The sequence below is a fragment of the Notolepis coatsorum genome, assembly GCF_963971535.1.
Source record: "Notolepis coatsorum genome assembly, chromosome: 2".
NCBI lineage: Eukaryota > Metazoa > Chordata > Actinopteri > Aulopiformes > Paralepididae > Notolepis > Notolepis coatsorum.
Window position 1 is genome coordinate 212,877,457 of NC_140166.1, and position 26,393 is coordinate 212,903,849.

At 43.8% G+C, this 26,393-nt stretch overlaps 1 protein-coding gene across 1 annotated transcript in view; it reads right to left on the reverse strand.

Moving 5' to 3' along the window:
- stag1a (STAG1 cohesin complex component a) overlaps nucleotides 1-26,393 on the reverse strand; it is a 143,438-nt gene that overhangs the window by 39,193 nt on the left and 77,852 nt on the right. The window contains exons 2-5 of the mRNA XM_084309193.1: nucleotides 4,450-4,653; nucleotides 3,748-3,868; nucleotides 2,447-2,602; nucleotides 511-607 (exon numbers count right to left, since the gene is read on the reverse strand). Coding sequence (XP_084165319.1) covers nucleotides 511-607; nucleotides 2,447-2,602; nucleotides 3,748-3,868; nucleotides 4,450-4,478 — 403 coding nt within the window. The 5' untranslated portion in view covers nucleotides 4,479-4,653. The remainder of the gene's footprint in view (nucleotides 1-510; nucleotides 608-2,446; nucleotides 2,603-3,747; nucleotides 3,869-4,449; nucleotides 4,654-26,393) is intronic.

Genomic DNA, 26,393 nt, shown 5'->3' on the forward strand with positions numbered 1-26,393 from the left:
TTCTCCCATTTTTCAATTTTTCTCCCATCCCGATTTCGTATTGTCCAATTCTACCCTACCCTGTCTCGAACGCTGTTAGGCCATGCCTCCCACAGGTCGGCTGCAATGTGGATCAAGCCTTGCATCACGTGTCCCCTCCGGTACATGAGGAGGCAGCTGTCGCATCTTTTCACCTGTACAGCGCGATCTCTCAGCGGCGAGGGTCTGCGTGGGAGGGACACGCCGCCCTCGTTGCTTCCTGATTCTACTGCGCAGGCGCACCAACCGACCTGTAGGAGTCGCTGTCCACAACATCCGATCCCCACCCGCCAGCTTCCCACCCCCTAATACTGCCAATTGTATTAGTATAAACGACCAGCCAAGCTGGTAGCAATGCCGAGAGCTGGGCTAAGTGGCCCACTGCGCCACTTAGCCACCAACAAGGCCAGGTTGAATGACTGACTTGTGTTCTTGTGTTATATGTATAAACAAGGCCGGGTTGAATGACTGACTTGGTGTTTAGAAACTCACCCTTGCACCCCGCGCACTGGATGAAGAAGTTGATGAGGTCGAGCAGCGCAATGTCTCTGTCCTGTTTGTAGGACTCGATCCAGTCGTCCACGACAGACTAGGGACAGGGAGACGCACATATACACCGAAATGTCAAACAAGTACAGTGACATTCAGAGAGACTGGCCTCCATTACTCTTAGATACACACAACATGAGTGGCACTCAACACAGCAACTTCCTGTGTTGTGATTGAGTGTGCTTGTGAACTCATAATGCAGAAGTCAAAAAGGTGAAATTAAATTATAGTACAGTAGGAAAAGTTAAAATAAGCAGTGTAAACAATATAATTAACTCTGAATATAAGCATATGAGCAAGTAGGCAGTGTGATCATGAGGGTCTGTATGCCTTATCAGTTATATTATACGTTACCATAAATATGGTCAATAACACTTAAGCTGAAGTTACACGAGGGGAAAACACAACGTTGCATTTTCACTTGTGAAAAAACACAGTCAGGTTAGACAACGCGTTGTCTCCTGAGCTCTCTCGTTGTCAGAAGCCTAGGCATGGTCAGACGGCAACGGATCTCATCACTGAATTCAACACTGAGCATGCGAGGGCATGTACTCGTCGCGAGCACAGAGCGTGCGTGTGTGCATGTGTGAGCGGCTCGAGTCGCGAGTGTGTGTGTAAAAGCACAGTGCAGCTCCGCTCCTCTTGCAGACAGAGAGACGAGAGATAGGAGAGAACGGCAACCAAGATTAGTTTGCCACGTTTAAATTCCTCAGAAAAAAAAATCGATAATTTCTCAAGTACAGATAGCAGAACGGTTAAGTTAAAATAGTATTTTTTTCTCAGTGACGTGGACGTTGGTGCAGGGGTGTAAAGTACTTGAGTAATTGTACTTTGTTACAATACTTAAGTACTGTTTTTGGGGATTTGTACTTTACTCGAGTATTATTAGGTTTGTATACTTGTACTTTAACTAGTGATGCACGATATATCGGCCGCCGATATAATATCGGCCGATATGGCCGTTTTTTTACACATCGGTATCGGTCCGATATCAAGATAGGGCCGATATTAATTATTATTATTTTTTTTTTAAACATGTTTTGGCCTTAAATAGTTTCAAAATATCAGTCATTTCTGAAAATAAGTTACAAAAGTAAAGAAATTATGCGTTTGGGAAAATAGCTCTTTATTTGATTATCATAAAAAAGTGTTTTCTATACAGAGATATCGACATCGGTAAATATCGGTATCGGCCAGAACAGCAATATTAATATCGGTTATCGGTATCGGCCACAATTTTCACATCGGTGCATCACTAACTTTAACTCAATTACATTTCAGAGAAAAAAAAAAAACTCCCTACATTTAAAATGCAGACCTACAAAGTACAAATCTCGCAGGTCCAACCATTTTAATTTTATATTTGTTTCTCTGGCCGAACTAACGTTAACGTTATAATGCTGCCACAGCCGCACTCTAATTTAAAATCAGCCAATCAAATCCCCATCAATGGATATAGTGGATAAGTATAATTTCTGGGTACTTTTTACACCCCTGTGTTGGTGTCCAGGCACGCGCCCACGCTCGACTACAGAAACGACAATGGCTCGTGCGAGGTTACATGACACTGTTCCAAGGGACTTTGGACAACGAAAACACCTTTTGAGCGTTGCTGCTGGGGAAACGAAAATGCCAAATAAAACGCTGTTGCCATTCGACTTGGACGTGCAAACGAAATAATTCGAAAATGCAACGTTGATGTTTTCCCCCTCATGTAATCTTAGCCTTAGAATCTAAATATATACTATGAGTAAGTATACAGTATACACAGGTGCAGTATACATAAGGTACCCTAGCTGGCGTGATAATAAATATCACGGATTGCAGGTACATCCTCAGTCTGAGTCGCGGACCAGTAAGACAGGAAGCGGTCCTCTACCTGCATGGCACTCTTGCCCAGTTTGACCACCTCGAACAGCGTGACGGGCTCTCCCCCTTCGCCGTTTTGCTGGACCACGCCATTGGCTTTGCCTCTCCCCCTGGCCACTCCCACACCCTTTTCTGATGGAGACTTCCGAGGCTTCTTATTGGCCGTCTGTAAGAGGGAGGAGTAAGAGAGAAATCAACAAACACAAGGACAAACCAGGAACCAAAACATTCAAGCGCCCATAGACCACTGCACATCCGCGTTACATTGAGCTCATGGGAGAGAGAGCGGGGGGAGAAAATGAATGAATGTGGATGAGAGCCTTGGCGTAAGTGGTTGTAGCTACGGCTGTGACGGTGCTGGAGACACGATCCAATAGACTTTTATACACCCGAGTCTCCTGAACACGGAGAGACAAATCCCAAGTTGATCAGAACTTTCTCGGCTGAGCTATAGTCACTTTTTCAGCACCTATTCCCCATGCGCATGCCAAAGGAGTCTGAAGGCTGGGGAGCCACGTGGGAAGCCAATGTTCCATCCGAGGGGGGAAGCTTGTGGTGGGAATGTGTTTAATTATGTGACATAATGTTCCATGTAGTGTTATTATTACTTCAATATAAAGTGGACTAAGATGTATCGATGTATATCTAGGCAAAAAAGGTCATAGATGACAGAAATCAACATCAGTCTACCTGGCCAGATATCGGCCAGACAAGAGTTGGCGTTCAGTTCATGTTTACACCCCTGGTCTCACTACTGAAACGGTCAAGGAAAGAGGGACAATAGTGAGGTTTATGAAGTACTTAGAAAGAATATAGTGTGTATAATGTGTGCGCTGCCCGCACTCAGTGTTGGAGCCGCTTCGAAGAATAAGTGGTGTGTATGTGTATAATAATACTTTTTTTTTTTTTTATTTGAATGTGGGCCCTAATATGCAAAAATGAACTAAATTGGTTTTATTTCTATAAAAGAAAATAACACTGGTATTACAGACTACTACGGCAAAACATCTCTCTCTCTCTCTCTCTCTCTCTCTCTCTCTCTCTCTCTCACCGTTGGTTGTTTTCCTGGCCTCCCTCTCCTCCCTCTCTCTCTCTCCCCTATCTCCCTTCTCTCTCTCTATCTCACCGTGGGTTGATTTCCTGGCCTCCCTCTCCTCCCTCTCTCTCTCTCCCCTATCTCCCTTCTCTCTCTCTATCTCACCGTGGGTTGATTTCCTGGCCTCCCTCTCCCGTCTCTCTCTCTCTATTTCACCATGGGGTGTTTTCCTGGCCTCCCTCTCTCTCTCCCGTCTCTCTGTCTCTCTCTCTCACCGTGGGTTGTTTTCCTGGCCTCCCTCTCTTCTTCTTGCCTTTAGCCTCTGGGTCTTCTATCTCACTCATGCTCATACTGAGGCTCACTGCGTCGGTCGCTCCAGACTCGTTGGACGAATCCCTGAGAGGAACACAAACCACACGTTTAAAAACACTTAAACTTAAATCATCTGATCGTCCCCAGTAGTGGTTTCATTCAGTCATCACACACAATACAATATACACAAGCATTCCAGATTCTGGCAGTGACTGAAAAGGTACAGGCTGAAGCATAACGCTTATATATATATATATGCCTGTCCTATATTGTCCAAAACAAAAGTAAAAAAGAACAAAATGAAGATTATTCACATTTGTAACCCTCAAAAATATTGTTATTTTTTTTCTTTCCCCGGGGGGCAAATTTAAACATTCAAAAATGTTTTAATAACATTCAATTCACATTCAAACATAAGGAGAGAAAACTAGGGCTTTCTACTGCTAATATTATTTTGTATCCACTTTTTCTCCTTATTTTTCAATTTTTCTCCCATCCCAATTTTGTGATTGATCTACTGCTAATATTAAAATCATTATGCACCAGTCAAAATGATGGTATTCCTGTGCACCAAGCAGCCAGAAGGCCCCGCCCTGTGCTGACTGACCACACAGGGCTTCTCACCGGCAGCAGCACAGGTAGAGGAAACACACAGTCATACTCACTGTAGGACAGGCAGCTCCGAGGTGATCATGTTGAACGGTATGGCTGGAGTGGTGTGTGTGTGGTGTGTGACCTCAGGGGTGAGGGTGTGTGTACGTGGCCTGCAGACAGGGACAGCAGCTGTGAGGGGGTCAGGTCTCTAGGGGCAGGTAGGAGAGGATCCAAAACCCACTGAATCGACTCGGGCACTCAGAGCACTTCAGCCCCTGAGAGAGAGAGAGGGAGAGACAAACAAAAAAAATAATGCTTGGTAAATACACATTTCAAGAACGGTTATTAACAATTAATAATTAAATTGGAGCGACAGTGGCGCTCGGGAGGCGGAGCAGTCGTCTGGTAATCTGGAGGTTCCCGGTTTGATCCCCGCTCCTCCCCGGGCAGCGTATCGATGTGTCCTTGAGCGAGACACTTAACCCCTAATTGTTCCCGATGAGCAGGTTGGCACCTTGCATGGTTGCCTCTGCCGTTGGTGTGTGAATGTGTGAGTGAACGGGTAAAATGTGAGGAACAAATTGTTTGGATAAAAGCGCTATATAAATGCAGCCATTTACCATTTAAATTACAGACATGTATGATGTGATGAAACTATTGTTGTTGTGTTGTCTAAGGTGAACGCTCACAAAGACACCTTCCTCAGGTGTTCTAGGCAGGTGTGTCATTAGGGCTGTACGGATGAAGAGAGCACGTCTAGTAGCCACACAGGTGTGTCATCATTAGGGCTGTACGGATGAACAGAGCACGTCTAGTAGCCACACAGGTGTGTCATTAGGGCTGTACGGATGAAGAGAGCACGTCTAGTAGCCACACAGGTGTGTCATTAGGGCTGTACGGATGAACAGAGTACGTCTAGTAGCCACACAGGTGTGTCATTAGGGCTGTACGGATGAAGAGAGCACATCTAGTAGCCACACAGGTGTGTTTTGGGGGTGTCACCCTACGTACCCCGACCCTCAGACCACAGCACGTCAGTCAAGGCCGCTGAGCGACGGGTACAGTGTTCCACTCTTGAGTGAGGAGGAGGGGAGAGGAGGGCTAGAGGGAGACACCAACTGGCCACTTTGAGAACTACAACAGCAAAAATATTGTGAGGCACATGCTTGCAGGAAGTGTGTCAAATTGTTTCAGACTCCCCTGAATACAGACAGATGTATACCGTAAAATACACGCATACATAAAAACCGAGGAACATTACGTTTATTTAACATTTAAGAAATACTGTTTATTAAAAACTTCTAAGTACATTTGTGACTAATTTAAACGTCTGAGAAAGTAGGGAGAGATTCCGATTCAGAAGCAGTGGTGTAACTAGTAAAGCAAAGTCTTGCTCCGCGGTGAAAAAAAACGAAATGAGTTAAAAGCCTGAAAAGGTAAATGTGCTTTTCAGTCACCAGGGGCAACCCAGAGTGCTTTGCAGCCATAGCTGACCCAGAGTGTCAACGCCCATTAGGGTGACCGACAGCTGAGATAATTACAACATCAGTTGACTACCTGTCTATATGCAAATAGGGGCAAAGGTCTGAGGAGGCGCAGTACCTCACTTGGGCCACCGGGGGCAGTATGATCCACAAAGTCCTCTGCCCCAAGTCAATCTACAAACTCTTTTAAAATGGGATTTGGGAGGAAAGTGGGCATGTAAAAAAATTACCCGACATCTCAACAACTCACAGGTGAGTCCCAGTCATGTTTCACCTCATTACACAGAGTGTTAGGGGTGCATTCTGACCGGAGAGTGTGCAAGTGTGTACGTGTGTGTTTGAAAGCAGGCCTGGGCAACAGTAGGGGGCAGGCTAAGAGAGTGTGTATTTAAATACTCTCTCCCACACAGCGTCTGTATGGAGGAACAGCACCAGCAGGAGTTCTCTGTTCTACCACTCGGTCTATACAAGACCGTCTCCTCCGTCTGGCTCAGTAGTGGCCGGGCAGCCGGGCAGGCAGGATCAAAGCAGGAGCAGAGAGAGAGAGAGAGACACACACACTTCAAAGCCTTTCACTTTTATTTGACAGGTTAGAAATATAAATGATCAATATAGTATCCCAGTGTAGTCGTGTTTAGTTTTTTTTTAAGATAAGAAGGAAAGATTTTTATATATTTCTTTGGGACTTGCCGTCCACTGACTGAGTAATACGGAGAGCGATAGGAGTAAGTGGCAGGGATTAGGCTGGCACCGCGCCATGCGTGGCTGTTTGAGAGGGTTAGGGTCAGGCTTGTGTCTCCGCTATCTCCTTTCACTGCTGCATTTCACACAACGACTCTCGTGGTCTTCAGGAAAACAGCTGCTGACTTCGAGACTTGGATAGTTCACATTTCTGCGCCGGTTGTGGAGAAGGATACAACCTATTCCTGCCGCCGTCCTTAAAGACCAATTTAGACAAGTTGCAAACCTAGTGAAATTTAGGACTCTTTTGACTCTTGCTGATCATCAGCTGTTTTCATCCTTCGAGTGCTGTAGACTGGAACAATGCTGGCGTTACCTGGGCAACGCTATTATAAACATTAAACAGTCTATAAATCAACACTTATTCCCACTATACTGCAGTCAGACCTAGTGTGTGTGTGTGTATGTGTGTGTGTGTGTGGAGGGGGGGGGGGGGGGGGGTAACAAGGCGACACATAAAAGGCCTGAAATAATGGGACTGCGGACACACAGGACGCTAAAGCCACACCATTAATTCATATTCATTCAAACCTTTATTTATTCATTCTCAAAAGGACAATAATTGAGGTCACCCTCATTTTCAATGTCAAGAGTCAAGACTACTTTACAGACATTTCAATGCATAAATTTTTACAATATAATAATAATAATAATAATAATAATAAATACCATTACCATGAAGAGCAGGAGCCCGACTGTTCACACCATGAAGAGCTGTGTCTAAATGGTAAATGGTGCATTTATATAGTTATTTTATCCAAAGCGCTTTACAATTTGTTCCTAACATTCACCCATTCACTCACATATTCACACACCGACGACGGAGACAACCATGCAAGGTGCCAACCTGCTCATCGGGAGCAGTTAGGGGTTAAGTGTCTTGCTCAAGGACACGCTGCCCGGGAGGAGCGGGAATTTAACCGGGAACCTCCGGATTAACAGGGGGGGGGTTAGTGTAGTGTAGTGTTTCTTAGACTATGGGTCGGGACCCCAAAACAGGTTGGGAATGTGTTCCTTTAAGATGAAAGAATTATGAATAAAATTCATTCATTTAATCTTTATTTATACTCGATAATACACTGAGTAATTAAACTCATTTACAGTGCCGTCGAGATGTTACGTAATACATACACAAGTGGCACAGTGTGTTCATAAATATAAAGACATCAGACAATCAGAATAATTAAGAGCACATTTTAAAATACATTAAAAAAAATCTTTAAAAGAATAAAATAGCTAAAAATTAAAACAGAGGTAATAATTTAAAAACAATTACATATTGTGGTGACCTGATTGGTCATTAAGGTTCTAAACCAACCCATAGACACTAGAGAGACACTCATTCCTTTCTAAAACACTTGAACGTGCTGTATCCAACCAACTTACTGCTTATCTCTTACAGAATGACCTCCTAGACCCTAATCAGTCAGGCTTCAGAACTGGTCACTCCACAGAGACAGCCCTCATTGCGGTCACAGAGGCACTTCACTTAGCAAAAGCGAAAGGCCTCTCCTCTGTCCTGATTCTCCTAGATCTATCTGCAGCCTTCGACACAGTCAACCACCAGATCCTCCTCGCGGCCCTCGCAGGAATGGGAGTGGCTGGCTCTGCGCTGACATGGTTGTCATCATACCTCAATGACCGCTCCTACCAAGTGTCATGGAGAGGGACCCTGTCGGCCACCCGCCCCCTGCGGACAGGTGTCCCCCAGGGCTCGTTTTAGGACCCCTTCTCTTCTCCCTCTACACTAAATCACTGGGTAACATTATCACGTCTCATGGCTTCTCCTACCACTGTTATGCCGACGATACTCAACTCTTCCTCTCCTTCCCTCCCTCAGATATCCACGTCTCTGAGCGGATCTCGGGCTGTCTGTCCGACATCTCCGCCTGGATGACGACCAACCACCTCAAACTGAACCTAAGCAAAACAGAATTGCTCCACCTGCCGGCCAAATCCTCCCCCCTGACCGACCACATCACAGTCGAGAATGCAGCTGTGACCGCGTCCCCGACCGCCAAGAACCTTGGTGTTGTCCTCGACGACCAGTTGAACTTCTCTGCTCACATCGCAGCGACAACCAGAACCTGCCGATTCCTCCTGAGCAACGTCAGAAGGATCCGCCCCTTCCTGACAAAAGAATCCACCCAACTCCTCGTCCAATCAACAGTCATCTCCCGCCTCGACTACTGCAACGCACTGCTCGCTGGCCTCCCGGCCTCTGCCACTAAGCCTCTTCAACCCTGATCTCAAACCTACCGAAGTCGGCCCATGTCACCCCACTTCTTAGGGACCTGCACTGGCTCCCCATTGCTGCACGAATCCGCTTCAAGGCCCTCGACCTAGCATACCGTGCGGCAAAGGGAACTGCTCCCGCCTACCTCCGGTCAATGGTCTCTAACTACACACCCTCAAGACCCCTACGCTCTGCTTCTTCTGGCCGCTTCAGACCTACTCCTATCCAAGCTCCGGGAGGGTCATCAAAGAGAAGTCGCCTATTCTCAGTCCTTGCCCCACAATGGTGGAATGAACTACCCACCCCAGTTAGGACAGCCGAAACACGTCCAATCTTTCGCCGTCGACTAAAGACGCACTTCTTCAACCATTATCTGAATTAAAAAAAAAAAAAAAAAAAAAAAAAAAAATTATCTAACCCTAACTAACCATACTGTCATGCACTTGTCCTAATAAACTAACCTACACTGTAGCACTCAACACTTTGACGGACATTGTTACTCAGCTGATAGAGTTGTGCCCTTCCTGATGGCTTGTCGTACAGAACTTGTAAGTCGCTTTGGATAAAAGCGTCAGCTAAATGACTAAATGTAAATGTAAATGTAGAGTGTCTAGTTTCAGTGTTTCCTGCAGGGTATTCCATGATGTAGGGGCAAAAAAGCCAAAAGCAGATCTACCAAGTTCAGTACAAACTCTAGGCACTCTAAGTGTAAGCCAAAAACTGGATTGTGTACGACAGGGTCCAGTGGTCCATTCCAATAAAGAACTAATATAATTTGGACAATCTCTAATTATGGCTTTATAAATAAAAAGATTGCAATGCAACTTACGTCTCTCTGCCAGAGAGGCCCACCCGACCTTATTATATAGGATACAATGGTGAGTACCATAACTATCACCGGTGATAAATCTAATGGCTGAATGGTAAACAGAGTCTAAGGGCTTAAGAGTGGAAGCCGCTGCATGTCTATAAATCACATCTCCGTAATCCAAAACAGATAGGAACACTGTCTTTCTGCTAATCATAGGGAAGCTGGCTCTATTTCTATACAAAAAGCCAATCTTTTTCCGTAATTTACTGGCGATGATGTAAGTCCTTCATCAATCCAAATACCAAGGTATTTGTATTCTGAAACTCTCTCGATATCAGAACCGTTCAGAGTCGATATATGCAAGTCACTATAAACAATATTTTTGGCTTTGGAAAATAACATGAATTTAGTTTTACTGGCATTAACACTTTGAGTGCCAGCCACGAGAAATCTTGTTAGTTCATGCCATGCGTTGAGTGCCAACCGACGAGAAATCTTGTTTTTAATTGTTATTTTTTTTATTATCGATTTCCATTCATTTTTCAACAATCTAGCCTCACGTTACCACTGGGGATCTGTCTGAGCTCGAACAGGGAAAATACCACCCCCTATCGTCTCTCCGGATGGTATTGCACCCCATTGGATTGGACTGAATGAAATGGATGGGAAAAAAAGAGTCTGGAATACACATTTTACTTGTCAGGCATGTAATCCGAGCCTATTGCAGTCATCGCCCACCATCAGAACAGCGTGGAATATGTCTTTCGACCACCCAGCGTTGGATCAATAAATGCGATCGATATTTGGAATGGCGATCAGGAATTGGAATAATCTTTTTGGAGAACATCTGATCTGAGGTAAGGAATCTATTTTACCAGTATTGGGATAATCAGAGCTGTTTTCACCTATATATCAACGTGTCCCATATGTGTGTGTGTGGCTGTGAGTGTGTGTAGCTGCTGATCAGGAAATAAGATAATAGATTTTTCAGCCCGCTTCTATAGCGTGCATAAGTACACATATACTATCGATAATCTAGCATTTATTTGAAAACGATTCATAAATAGGCCGAAAAATGACAACGTGTTTTGTGTATTACAGTAAAGCGCGATTCCTGCAGAATCTTTTTTTTTCTTTCTGAAAGTTTAAAAAAAGCTAGCGTTTTTCAAAATGGTATAAAACAGAAATGAACCGATTAAAAAACAATCCGTTTCGACAATGTTGACTGCAAACAAGTCATTGATAAGCGACGGTCGTATTAGACACATAGCCATAATTTAAGATATAGTTTATGCGTTCACAAATGTGAGCGCTCTGTCATTGAATAGAGCGTTGGCACTCAACAGGGTATATAGGACTGGCACGGCCGGCACGGAAAGTGTTAAAAATCCCTCCCTGGTTCTTGTGGCCCAAATCATTCTTGGCATGTGGAATAAAAAAAACTAAACTAATAGTGACCTAAGGGCCTGGAGGACTGGTTTTATGTAACTTCATGCCCCCGCCCCATCGCGTAATTTCAACGTGGAATTAAGGAATATCAAAATAAAAGCAAAGCACACGTTGTTGAACTTAATTTATTAGAAAAGTGTATTACAGCACTATGTTATCAATACACATTTATAAAAACGAGGCATATTTAGCCAAAATATGTTGCCAGAACATAAACAAATTTAATAAAAATGATTGATAATTTTATTTAATTATTATTTTTTACTTGCCAATGCACTGTCACCTACCCACGACCCCACTTTGGGTCGCAACCCGTAGTTTGAGAACCTCTGCTCTGCTCTACTACCACCCCCTCTCTCTCTCTCCTACCAGATAGTAGCCTCGTCACCTTCGTCTGAGACTATGAGAAGTGTCTTATGGGCTTTCTCTCTGTGATTACTGCTAGTGTGTGTGTGTGTGTGTGTGTGTGTGTGTGTGTGTGTGTAGCTAGGTGTCTGCACAGACCCTTACTGACCATCAAACTAAATAATCCACATTGAACATGATTCAGCCTCATATCCTCTCCACCCGCGGAGCGTAGAGGTTCCGATGCTGTGAATAATGTGCACCGTGTCTCTTGCACCATTCCTCATATTTTTAGAAGAGAAGCTGCCAACTGCTCTCTTTCTCTCTCTCTCCTTCATTCTCTCCATCTCTCTCTCTCTCTCACTGTGTGTGCAGATCAGTGGATGGTTGGAGGGCAGAGTAGCTGCTCTAAGCACTTTAAAACCCTCACAATCCAGGTGGTGCTGAGGAATATGTGAGCGAGTGAGTGAGTGAGTGAGTGAGTGAGTGAGTGAGTGAGTGTGTGTCAAGTCTCATCTGTCTGAGAAAGTGTCACACGAGCGGTTAAGTGGAGCTTCCTCTCCATCTGTACTTCAGGAGACTCATGCTTACATGCTCTCTCTCTCTCACACACACACAAACACACAAACACACATACAAAGCCTGAGGGCAGGCACTGTAGTTATGAGAGTGTGTTGTGTAACATTGACTTACTGCTTCAGAGACACTAAAACACACTCATGTTTACCATCTGTGGCCTATCGAGTCACTTCACCGCGTGCGTCTGTGTATATATATATATATATTAAAAGAAAAAAGGAAACGTGCGAGCATCCGAGAACGACTTATTAACATGCATGACATGTACCCGGGGAGGCAGGCGGGTGTTGCTATAGTAACCGGCGTGGGTCATAAGCCCGGTGCTGGTTGATGGCATATTTCATTGGCTGAGCTCAGCGGACGGGGGAACCCGAATAGGGAGGGAGGACATAAACGAATGGGACCCAGTCACACACACACACGACGGGGGGTCTCAATGGGATAGGATGATGGGGCTTGCTACCCCATAAATACCCAATTACACACCTCTCCCTCCTAGTGTACCTAGCATAATACACACACACACACACACACACTACTGCAGCTGCCACTGCTGTGTTTCAGTCAGTGAGGTGACGTCCCAGCGGCAGTGCACGCTTCCTTCCTCACACTACAATAATAACCTGTAATGTATCTGCTATAATTAGCCATCATCTCTAGTCATTCGTGCTAGTATGCCCAGCAGGGTTGTTTCAATACAGTGGGCTAGAGAGAGAGAGAGCGAGAGAGCGAGAGAGAGCGAGAAGAGAGAGAGAGAGAGAGAGAGCGAGAGAGAGCGAGAGAGACAGAGAGAGAGAGAGAGAGAGAGAGAGACGATGCCTTGGAGACGAGAAACCACACACCTCTCTCTTCTCCGCTGACGAGACCGACGTCAGAAACAAAGAGGACGGGAGCGTTTCAGGAACACATCCTATAACGCGCTGCTGCTAACGACACCGTGGAGACCTGCTCATCTGCTCTCAGATGAGAGGCACGGAATGTTTGTATGGTCGTCTTTCTCCCAAGATGGCTGCCTGTAACCATTGGTAACCACTTTCAAAAGTGAATGCATAATTTCTGTGTAGGGCCCTATGAAATCCATTTTTATCTTTTCCCGTTTTTGGATATAAATGTTCCTGTTTTTGGATTTCTCCGATTTAATAAATTTTTTCTTTGGATTTAACCAAAAATAAAACAATACAAAATTATGTTTTTAATAACAGTACATCTGCAAACAGTGCCAGTGCAGTTCAATGTTCAGTGCCAGTTCAGTTATGAGTTTTTTAATAATAATAAATAGTTAAATAATACAAAATAAGAATTTGTTTAAAAGAAATCAGAAAAGAAACTGTAAAATGTAATTTCTTTCAAAGAGATGTCCTTTAATTAAAGGTTCATGCTTCTCCCCATCTCTGGCTGATATTACCTATGTGATACATGATGATGGTTAGGCGCTTTGTGTTTTCCTCAGTGCTTTTGTCGTCGGCAGCATTTTGTACTTGCTGCAGCTTCTCTCTGTATAATATTTTTTTAAGTTTAAATATCAACATTATCTGGCCATCTTCAGTAAATACTATCAAACTCCTCTGACCTCATCTGGTCTTTCCAAAGATCAGAGATGGGACGGGCCGCGGGCGTGCGCATAATGGCTTAGCGCAGACTTAATGATTTTAGAATATTTCAGCTAATGAAGTTAAATCAACTACGTTCCGTTGTCTCTGAATGGATTTGGTAGCTGTCAAATCTCTCCGTAGACCGTGCCGCGTCACCGTTTTAAAGTCGTAGTGAAGATTGATTTACCGTATATGAAAACAGATTTATGTATAATTTAAGCAAATTCCACGCCATTCCGCGATAATTCAGAATTCCGCGTTAATATCTCAATTCCGTGAAATCCTCCACGATTGCGGATTCCATAGGGCCCTATCTGTGCAGTGGTAGAGTAGGTAAAACACTGTAAAAGCCTGATATTACAAATTATGTTTTTGTTGATATACATTTCTCATATATCAACACACAGCAAACATAGTCTCTTGTTTGTTTGTTTGTTTATGAACACAGTTAAACAGAAGTAAAAACAATACATAATAAGTTATAACGATTGTGAAGGAGAAGTTAGAAGCCTAGAGGCTTATCAAGAACTTCCCCTGTTTTATAAAATCAAACATACAAAAATACAAAAATATGCATACCGGTATTATAAAATACCAGAATACATTCAAAAGATTCGTGTTACAAACATACATGCATATACTGTGTACATAATAATATATAACAACCCACCCACCTGCCTACAAACCTACCCACCCACATAACCAAATGCATACCTACATGTATGACCTATTTATCTATCTACTACTTTTGGATATGAGAATTTTTTTGTAGTTTGCTTTAAAAATAAGCAGAGATGGAGATTTCCTCAGCATAGGATCAGCTGCATTCCAAAGATTGGACCCTCTATACCTCACTGAGAACTGCCTAAGTGAAGTACCACAATAAGGTATATGCAGGTCCCTGGACTGACGTGTAGCATATGAATGAACATCTGAATTAAAAGAAAAAAAACTATTAAAAAACCATTTAATAGACGATGAGCCTGACCGATTAATGTAATCGTCCGATATTGGCCAATCACACACATATCGGTATCGGCGTGTATGTTGGCCTATATAACGCAAATGCAAACATAATAATAAAAGAAAATGTACTGCTAAAATGACTATTACCTAAATATAAAGGTGATTAGTGAAGATGTGATAAACTGTGATAAGCTATTTAGAATAGAATATAGAATAGAACATGCAATGCAAACTAGTTTGGTTCCAGCTCAAATATAATTCAGTTAATGTCTCACTTTTTATATTATATTACATTTTATATATATTTAAGTGTGGAAGAAGTAAAGTGTGCATTATATGTATAATTATACAAAAAATATTATAATAATAATAGAAACATATCTGGTATCGGCTCTAAAAATCCAGTATCTGTCTCTAATCCCCACCACCTATATAAGTATACCCCATAGCCTAGTCATGCAAACTTCATACCCTGTTCTCTCTATCCATGTTGAAATGCTCAGGAGCTTTGGTGGCTGATGACGGAACGACAGTCTGGGTCTTACTTTGGATGCACAACACTTTTACTTTGGATGCACAACACTTACAGGCTGTTTGCAAGTCAATTGGTTTATATGCTAATTAGGCAACACTGCATAATTACAGTTTGCTTCCCTCAGGTGGAACTGGCCAGAACTCTGCAGCAGTTCAAAGAGAGAGCTGCTCAGGAGAAGTGTTGGCAAATGTAAAATATGAAGAAGAGAGAGAGGATCGGGGGTTCAAACACAAGTCATGTGTACATTCTAGGGATGGGCGTGAGTAATCGTAGCTATGAGGAAAAAAAGAAAAAAAATCTAAATTATATTTTTTTATGAAAAGATTTTTTTTTTTTTTTTTTACATGTCTTTTCACATGTATGTGTAAGATTATAACTGTGTGTTGGTTTCCTTAAACATATATACGTGAATGAAGAAAAATAAGTAAAAAAAATATATATATAAATAAAAAAATATATCAAGTTTCAAGTTTCTTTAATAGTTGTCATACAGAAGTACAGAATACTTTTATACAAAATGCTTCTTACTGTTACGCTCCAGAGACTGTGCAAGACAAGATAAGTATGAAATAAAATAACATAGTATAGCATGTAAATTAGAAGTAAAAAAATGAGGTCACAGTGTTCAGTATAGACATATGTACAATGTTCGATGCAGAGTAGACGTAACTGAGTTACCATACAATATACAATACTGTGTAGTGTACTAATATACAATACTATATAGTGCAAGGCAGAAATAGGATGAGGTGCAATTTAGGTACAATTTACAGTAGGTGTACGAGTTGTAGTGCAAATCCTTTATCAATAAATATAAAGTGTATTTGTGTGATCTAAAGTGTGGAGAGTGGGTGCTGCAGTGTGTTGTTTGTTTAAGTGAGTGTGTGCGTGTGGGTGGGTGTGTGTGCTGTGTGCATTTGATGGTTGTTGCATAGTGTTTATTGTTCATTTAGCAGCCTGATGGCCTGGGGATAGAAGCTTCAATCTATCTGGATTTCTCTTTAAAATGCCCATCCCTAGTACATTCAGTTTCATTTGTTTCAGAAATGGATACAACAAGCTGGACATAGATACAATGTTGAATGGTCCATTTATTAAAAATGGCATTAAACTAAATAAAATAACAATTTAGCATAATCTACCTTTCATCAGCAGCCTACTCAAACGTTTTCTGTTTGATGCCGTTTGAATAAAACATGAACATGATATTATTACTAGGCCTAAGCATCATTATCTGTGTGCGGCCTTCATCCGTTTCTTTAAAGGCTTTTATTTACCAGCACCAAGTAAGGACCACATCTCAAAGCATGTCTGTTTTGTACTAATGATATTCCCACAGGGCGTGTGTATTTGTCCTTTTTCCAACAGAAACAAACTATTTCCTGAATTTAAATGGAATTCATCCATCCAAGACGCCCCAGTTGGCTTAGATTATAAAAACGCGACTATTTATTTTATTTTATTTAACCTTTATTTAAGTCCCATTGAGATGCAATATCTCTTTCACAAGACTATAAAGAGCTACAGCTTCTCGGGGAAAACACGTGGGCTTCTGGAGAAGCAGTGGGTTGCTTATAATGCCTTATTAATAAGAGTGAGTGAATGAGCCTGGCTGTTACGTATATGAACACTATAATATATGGCTCTGGCTTGTCCTGCTCTCACCCCTGTGTGGGTCTAGAGAGAGAACCCTCCTGGCTGCCAGCAGCAGCTTCCAGAGAGATTCCCCCCCCCCCCCCTTCACATATTTGACACAGACATATGGTAGATCTCTCTTGTGGTTAAAATGGATTAGAAATCAAAAAAGGGATTTGGAAATGTATTTTCCAAACTCTCTCAGATGTTTTTGGCCAGCCGATAACGATAAGAACCTGAACCTGATCCTTTGATTGCGATATTCTGTGTCCGGGAGAGGACTGTCCCCATTAAAATGAGGAGCTGAATACACGATCGCGTCCTTCCTAATGTTATTAGGCGTGCAAATTCTCCCGAACTGGAAAAAACACAGCCTAAAGCTATACAAACTCAGGTTCAAACCCCATGGTTCTGCCGACAAGTTGAGGAACCATGGACTATATGCTGGACTATATGCTGGATCCAGGCTTTAAATCCCCCCATATGGAACCTGCAGACCTAGAGTCAGCATCACTTCTGTTGGACAGACGGCATCAATTAATCTTTTAATCTTGAATCCTTCAGCAACTTGACGACCCCCCCCCCCCATTTTGTTCAGTTTTGTGTGTTTGTTAGTTTTTAATCATCCGTCAATTATTCATGAATTGAGGAACGGTGCGCTGCATTTAAAACACAAGACAAAATGAGAGCAACGTGGCATGTGGCACAATAATCTCTTTATCTCAATTATAAGATAAGATATTCCTTTATTGATCCCCTTGGGAAAACTCAGGATTATCTTGTTCTCATGATCGTTAAAAGCCAAAATATTAATTAAAATTTAAACTGGATTAATTTTGGATTCACTCTGGATAATTTTGTTTTACACCATGCTAAAATTGCGGGTGATCAGATTTCGCTCACTGAGCTCATTCAGCACCTTCTTGAGATGTGTACAAATCTAAGCAAATTAATGAAGGGAAGATGATTAAACAGAAGGATTTGTAGATACAGTACTGAATTCTGCCATCCGGACACATGCAATTTTAATTATAATGCATTTGAATATATAATATATAATATCAGGCCTATAAATGACCTTATTATGGCCAAGTCATACATCAAGTCTTCCCAATGGCAGTGTTAAATCTGGATTTAGTCAGTTCCTTGTGACTACTCACCTTTTTCCGATGCAATGCACAGAGAATGCACATTATTCAGAGAAACTCTTATTTTCAAAAAAGAAAAATTAACACTGGTAAACAAACGTAGTGCTGAAAATATACACTTTGTCTGCTGTTTTGATAGGGTTAGGGTCTTTACTCTTGGCTATATTTGAAAAAGAAACACAACATTAATTAATACGGTCTGTAATCTGTATTGATAAATTCACGACGAGAACAGCAGGGTCCCCCTAACAGGTTAAATGTGTTTATTATTACTTAATAAAAGGCTGATTAAATAACAGTTTCATTCGAGCACAGTCCACAATTCAAACCAGACCCCTGTCTGAATGAACCCACGGTCGACAGCAGATCATAAAAACAAAAAGGACAACGTTTATGGGAAGGGGGCGTTCTTCTCAACCCCCGACCTGCCAACCTGAGCCACCGTAATACTGTATGTATTTGACCGGATAAAGACAGAGCTACTTAACTCTACTCTCTCTCCTGCCGTCGTACACCGCCGTCCCAGACTGCTGGCGCTGTGTCATTGTGACTGGCTGAAGGTAAAGCCGATTAACCCTCGACAGACCAAGCTGCTCTCTGGCTCTCTCTCTGTGTGTGACAGCCCGCTGGGGGGGGGGGGGGGGGGGGGGGGGAAGTCAGGGGTGAGAAGACAACCGAGGGAAAGAGGAGGCAGGAGGGATGGAGGAGGCAGCAGGGATGGAGGAGGCAGGAGAGAAGGATGATGGAAGGAGGAGGCAGGAGAGAAGGGGGAGGCAGGAGAGAAGGATGATGGAAGGAGGAGACAGGAGAGAAGGGGGGGGCAGGAGGAGGCAGGAGGAAAGGAAAGGAGGAGGCAGTAGAGAAGGAGGAGGCAGGAGAGAAGGAGGAGGCAGGAGAGAAGGGGGAGGCAGGAGGGAAGGAGGAGGCAGGAGGGAAGGAGGAGGCAGGAGAGAAGGAGGCAGGCGAGAAGGAGGAGGCAGGAGAGAAGGAGGAGTCAGGAGACAAGGAGGAGGCAGGAGGGAAGGAGGAGGCAGGAGGGAAGGAGGAGGCAGGAGGGAAGGAGGAGGCAGGAGGGAAGGAGGAGGCAGGAGAGAAGGAGGAGGCAGGAGAGAAGGAGGAGGCAGGAGAGAAGGAGGAGGCAGGAGAGAAGGAGGAGGCAAGGAGGAGGCAGGAGGCAAGGAGGAGGCAGGAGAGAAGGAGGAGGCAGGAGGGAAGGAGGAGGCAGGAGAGAAGGAGGAGGCAGGAGAGAAGGAGGAGGCAGGAGAGAAGGAGGAGGCAAGGAGGAGGCAGGAGGCAAGGAGGAGGCAGGAGAGAAGGAGGAGGCAGGAGGCAAGGAGGAGGCAGGAGAGAAGGAGGAGGCAGGAGGGAAGGAGGAGGCAGGAGGCAAGGAGGAGGCAGGAGAGAAGGAGGATGGAAGGAGGAGGCAGGAGGGAAGGAGGAGGCAGGAGGGAAGGAGGAGGCAGGAGAGAAGGAGGAGGCAGGAGAGAAGGAGGAGGCAGGAGAGAAGGAGGATGGAAGGAGGAGGCAGGAGGGAAGGAGGAGGCAGGAGGGATGGAGGAGATGGAGAGGAGGCAGCGGGGATGGAGGAGACAGCGGGGATGGAGGAGACAGCGGGGATGGAGGAGGCAGGAGGGATGGAGGAGGCAGCAGGGATGGAGGAGATGGAGGAGGCAGCAGGGATGGAGGAGATGGAGGAGGCAGCAGGGATGGAGGAGATGGAGGAGGCAGCGGGGATGGAGGAGATGGAGGAGGCAGCAGGGATGGAGGAGATGGAGGAGGCAGCAGGGATGGAGGAGGCAGCGGGGATGGAGGAGATGGAGGAGGCAGCAGGGATGGAGGAGGCAGCGGGGATGGAGGAGATGGAGGAGGCAGCAGGGATGGAGGAGATGGAGGAGGCAGCAGGGATGGAGGAGATGGAGGAGGCAGCAGGGATGGAGGAGACAGTGGGGATGGAGGAGGCAGCAGGGATGGAGGAGATGGAGGAGGCAGCAGGGATGGAGGAGATGGAGAGAAGGAGGAGGCAGGAGGGCTGGAGGAGGCAGCAGGGATGAACGCAGCGGCCCGCCTGATCTCAAACCTACCGAAGTCGGCCCATGTCACCCCACTTCTTAGGGACCTGCACTGGCTCCCCATTGCTGCACGAATCCGCTTCAAGGCCCTCGACCTAGCATACCGTGCGGCAAAGGGAACTGCTCCCGCCTACCTCCGGTCAATGGTCTCTAACTACACACCCTCAAGACCCCTACGCTCTGCTTCTTCTGGCCGCCTCAGACCTACTCCTATCCAAGCTCCGGGAGGGTCATCAAAGAGAAGTCGCCTATTCTCAGTCCTTGCCCCACAATGGTGGAATGAACTACCCACCCCAGTTAGGACAGCCGAAACACGTCCAATCTTTCGCCGTCGACTAAAGACGCACTTCTTCAACCATTATCTGAATTAAAAAAAAAAAAAAAAATCTAACCCTAACTAACCATACTGTCATGCACTTGTCCTAATAAACTAACCTACACTGTAGCACTCAACACTTTGACGAACATTGTTACTCAGCTGATAGAGTTGTGCCCTTCCTGATGGCTTGTCGTACAGAACTTGTAAGTCGCTTTGGATAAAAGCGTCAGCTAAATGACTAAATGTAAATGTAATGTAATGGAGGAGATGGAGAGAAGGAGGAGGCAGCAGGGCTGAACGATGCATCCGATTCATACTGATGTTGCAATGTGAAAGAATGACTGCAATATACAGGCATCTTCAAACCATCATTATAATAAAATATAACAGGGGGAGAGGAGCTACACTCACATCTAGGAATACTCCAGAATATTGCAAGAAATGTATGCAAATTGCACAAAAATGCAAATGCACACAGCAGCATCACACCTGGACAAGAGGCAGGGGAACTATGTGAGAATGCTATTCATCGACTACAGCTCAGCATTCAATACCATAGTCCCCTCCAAACTCGTAGCCAAGCTCAGGGACCTGGGCTTGAACTATGACCTCTGCCAGTGGGTCTTGGACTTCCTGACGGGAAGACCCCAGGTGGTGTTTGCAGGCAACTGCACCTCCTCATCCATCACCCTCAGGGGCCCCCCAGGGCTGTGTTCTGAGTCCCCTCCTCTACTCCCTGTACACACATGACTGTGTGGCACAGCGGAACAACAACACTAGGGCTGGGCGATATGGCCTAAAAATAAAATCTCAGATTTTTTTTTTTTTAAATCCGATTTACGATTTTAATCGATTTTTTTCTCTTGAAAACGAAAAAAAACAATGAAATCATTCAAATAACCTTTGTTTTTATTTGACACAAAAAATAAATCAAACCAAGATGAATTTCCCTATTGGGATTGAAATGCAAACCTAACTTTCACCAATCTTCACTTACAAAAATAATATAAAGGTTACTCTTGATCAAACAAATATGAATGTCCCTATTGGGATTAATAGTGCAATAACTTGCTTTTTCACCAAACTTCACTTAAAACAAATAAAAGGTGCCTCTTGATCATCAAACAATAATCAATTTCCCTATTGGGATTAATAAAGTGCAAAAATCCTAAATCATTCATTCGAATTAATCGATTAAATCGATTAATCGCCCAGCCCTAAACAACACAATCATCAAATTTGCTGACGACACAGTAGTGGTGGGCCTGATCTCTGCAAACGATGAGAGGGCCTACCTGGAAGAGGTAGAGGATCTGGCGCGGTGGTGTCAGGAGAACTGCCTCTCCCTGAACGTCAGCAAAACAAAAGCGATGATTGTGGACTTTAGGAGGTCGGAGGTCAGGTACTACAGCCTCAGCATCGACGGGGAACAGTTTTAAGTACCTCGGAGTCCACATGTCCGAGGACTTGACATGGACCATGCACATTGAAGTCAAGAAGGCACGGCAACGCCTCTACTTCCTTAGACGCCCAATGAAGTTCAAAGTGAGTCAGAATATCCTTAAGAACTTCTACCCATGCACAATAGAGAGCATCCTGACTGGCAATATCACCTCCTGGTTTGTGAATAGCACCGCACAAGACCGTAGCAGACTACAGAGAGTGCCCGTTCAGCCGAATGCACAATTGGAGGTGGGCTTCCCACTCTCCAAGACATTTACAACAAGGAGTTGCAGGAGTAAGGCTAAGAGAATAATCAAAGACTCCAGCCACCCAAACAACTGCCTCTTTGAACTGCTGCGGTCAGGCAAGCGATACCGGAGTCTCATGGCAAGCACAGAGACTCAGAAGAAGCTTCTATCCTCAGGCCATCAGGATGCTCAATGACAATAACACTATGTAACAACCATCAAATACACTCACAACACACACATCCACACTCACTTTAAATAAACAACTCACTGTAGTACCCACTTTAACACACTTTATATTTATTGGTAAAGAGATTTGCACTACAACTCATACCTCATTGCACCTTACCCTAAGTTGTACCTCATCCCATTTCTGCATTGTACTGTATTGTTCAAGTTCAAGTTCAAGTTCAAGTTCTTTAATAGTTGTCATACAGAAGTACAGAATACTTTCATACAAAATGCTTCTTACTGTTACGCTCCAGAGACTGTGCTAGACAAGATAGTATCAAATAACATAATAACATAATATAGCATGAATTTAGAAGAAGAAAATGTGTAACTCAGTTACACATTTTTTCTACTCTGTATTGTATATTGTATATACGTATGTATATTGAACACTTTTGTTTACACTTGTTTACGTACTTTTCACTTTCTATTTTATATATATATATATATATATATTTTTACTTTTCTATGAATGAATGAATGAATGAAAACTTTATTTAACAGATTGCAGAATGGGTACAATACCGTACGGCTCAATACATACAATTGTTAAGGGGATGCAGACCTGAGAAAGACGTTTGTCTTGTTTCCATCAGGGTCCCCCATTTTCAATTCATATAGACATATATGACATACATGACATACAGATAGTCAGTACTGCTACATCTATACATTTATGACATACCAGATTTGCAAATACAGTACTGTTTGTGATACAGAAGGAGTCAAGAAAAGGGAGTATATACATTTGACGTAGAAACTGTACATTGGAGGTTGGGTGGGGGGGGTTGGGTACATTGGGATATTGACAACCATACTGGGTAATTTACATTGGAGGTGGTTGGGGGGGGGGGGGGGGGCGGGGGGCACACTGTATAAACAAGTAACACTGTACATTGAGGGGGGGGGGGGAGGAGACACTGTACAAACAAACACAATTGTACATTGAACTATTGACAAAACCATACTAGGTAAATGACTGTACATTGGAGGGGGTTGGAATGATTGGGTTAGGATATTTACAGGGGCCAGTGTTGAATTGCAGTCTCCCGTAGGTGTCCCTTGAGAGAGGTTTTGAAAGTGGGTAGTGATCCACATTCCTTTACAGCTTTGGGTAGGGCGTTCCACATTGATGTGGCATAATTGCGAAACGTGTTTAGTCCCTTATTTGAGCCGAATCTGGGTTTGACATGATTTGTGGAGCTCCCTCTGGTGTTGTGATCGTGGTATTCACTGACCTTTGGGAAGTATTTTGACATGTACATGGGTACCTTGGTCGTGTAGTGTATCTTGTAGACCAGGGCCCCGTTCCATGTACCGGGATAACCGAGTTAGCCGGATAACTTTATCAGGCTAACTGTGTTAGCCTGACTTTCCGATTTCATGTACCTGGATTTCCCAAATCACCATGACAACATATCCAAAAGTTTGAGCCTGCTCGAAAGCAGAGTTCAAGTTCAAGTTAGCCTGAACTATCGCCACGCCCCCGCAAAGAAGTGACAGCCCGTTTCCTGAAACTATTCCCACAGTCTACGATCTGCATTATACCATTCTGAATTACGTTTTTGTGCTCCATTCTTCCAGAGGGGGCTTTTGAAATGTAAAATAGACCCAAAATGCTGATATTAAATTCACTTTGTCCTAAATAATGCACGTTATATATACCGTGGCGACGGTGGCGCTCGCTCGTGCGATGTACACATGATGTGGTTATTTTAATTGTAACTGGGATTAAGATGTCTGATGAGATGCGCTGTTTGACGGATTTGAGAAATTGAATGAGCCGTTGACGTCACATTAATGAATGAGGATGAAGAGATAAACTTCATTCAAAACAACGGATATTCTAAACACGGGTCTCTCGTTCATTAATGTATAAACAATGAATTTATCCCATCTGGCCCAGTGGCCCAGCGGTAGTGCTCATCCCTGCCAGTTCAGCGACCGGGGTTCAAATCCCCGTGTTTCCAATATGATTTTTTTGAATATAATATTAATGATTATACGCCAAAGTAGCCTGGTTTTAAGTTAAAATATTATAAATCTACATGCATTGAGGATGTCATTCTTTATATAGCTCTCAACGTGCACCAAATTGAATTATTCCTATATTGCAAAAAGAAGGAAAAGACTAGGGCCTTGAACCCCGGTCGTCCGTGTGAAAGTCAAAAGAAGAACCCGTTACACCACAGAGAAGATAAGTAAAAGATTGACTATACATCAATCAATGGGTAAGAGAGCCGTATCGTAATTCTGTATAACAGTTAACTAATAATTTTCGCTAGCAAGATCTCATTTGATTATTCAATCCAGCAGGCAAGTTTAAAGAAATATAATCTGATTGATTGAGGTAATGAGGGACTTAGAATTAGCCTATAGATAACGCATTTAACTTGTCGGCGAGGCGATTGAGCCTATTGCAATCTGTCAATAAAGTCTTAAATCAATTAATCAATCAATGCCGTTGAGAATCAGGGTCTCTGCCATCGATACGTGCTGGCTTTCCACCTAAAACGGGAGCGCGCATCTAGCCTGACTTGAGCCTGACTCTCAAGTCTGGCTTGAGTTAACGAGACTGAATCCTCCTTTGTGAAACAGGAAAATCCCGGCTTTGAACATCGGGTTAACTGAAGCTGGATAATGGACATGTTGATCGACTTAGTTGAACCACGTACATGGAACGGGGCCCAGGCCCATTGCAAGTTGTTGTACTCTGTCGTCTACTCTAAGCCATCCTAGGTTGTCGAAGTGGGCAGGGGTGAGGTGGGTTCTAGGAGTAAGGTCAAGCAGTAGTCTGACCAGTTTGTTTTGAGATGTTTGTAATTTTGTTTTTAGCGCCTTTGAGGTGCTTTGGTACCATGAGGTGCAAGCATAGTCGTAGTACCCCTGAATGAGTGCTCCTGCCAGAGTCTTCAGGGTGTTCTTGTTTACCAGAGAGGAGATCCGGTACAAGAATCGAGTTCGTTGGTTGACTTTTTTTATTACATTGGATGCCATTTTGTCACAGGAGAGATTAGCCTCTAGGATGGACCCCAGGTAGGTAATTTCATCTTTCCTTGTGACAATATTGTCACCCACTGTAACTGAGAAGCCGTCGGTCTTGCTGAGTTTGTTATTTGAACCGAAGAGAATGGACTCTGTTTTGCCCATGTGTAATGATAGTTTGTTATCAGCGAGCCATATGCAGATTCTGCCTAGTTCCGAGCTGAGGGTTTTTTCAACCTGTAACTTGTTCTTGTCAGAGACCAGCAGGGCTGAGTCGTCCGCAAACAGGAACAAGTTGCAGTCACAAGCTGACGACATGTCATTTGCATAAATTAGGAACAGTAGCGGTCCTAGTATGCTTCCTTGTGGAACACCACAGCTCACTGTGAGGGGGGGGGATAGGGTACCGTTTACCTCCACCATCTGTTCCCTCCCCTCAAGGTAGGATTGCATCCAGCTCACTGATAGACTATCAAAACCAATTGCTTTTAGCTTGTCAATCAGAATGGAGTGATTGACCGTGTCAAAGGCCTTTTGTAGGTCCAGCATGACCATGCCGCAGTATTTGCCTGCGTCCACCTCTTGTTTGATGTGGTCATTCAAATAGAGAAGGCATGTGTCAGTGGAGTGGGATGTTCTGAAGCCAGATTGGAATTCGTAGATTAGATTTTTTTCCGCTAGGTACTTTTCGACCTGTTCGTAGACTATTTTTTCCATGACTTTCGAGATGGAGGTGAGAATAGAAACAGGGCGGTAGTTGCCTGGGTCTAATTTGCTGCCCTTTTTGTGCAGAGGGGTCACCCTCGCAATTTTGAAGTCCTTGGGGACGTGTCCCTGTTTTATGGAGAGGTTTATTATGTGTGTGATGATTGGTGTGATGGCGGCTGCTGAGTCTCTGAGGAATTTGGAGGGGATGTTGTCATGGCCAGTGGCCTTGTTAGGTTGGAGGGCGCTCAGTTTATTGAGTACCTCATCTGTTGTTACCATTTCCAGCTTGAAGTCGTCCTTGCGGACCCCTAGGTTTTTGTAGAAAGCTACTATGTGTTCTACCCCATAAAGCCCTGAGTGGGAGGGTAGTTTGTTTACCAGTGTTGTGGCTATGTTTGTGAAGAAAATGTTTAAGTAATTGGCTACATCCAGCTTGTCTGTGATGAGCGTGTTGTCAGTTTTTATGTTTATGTTTGAGAATCTGGTTTTAA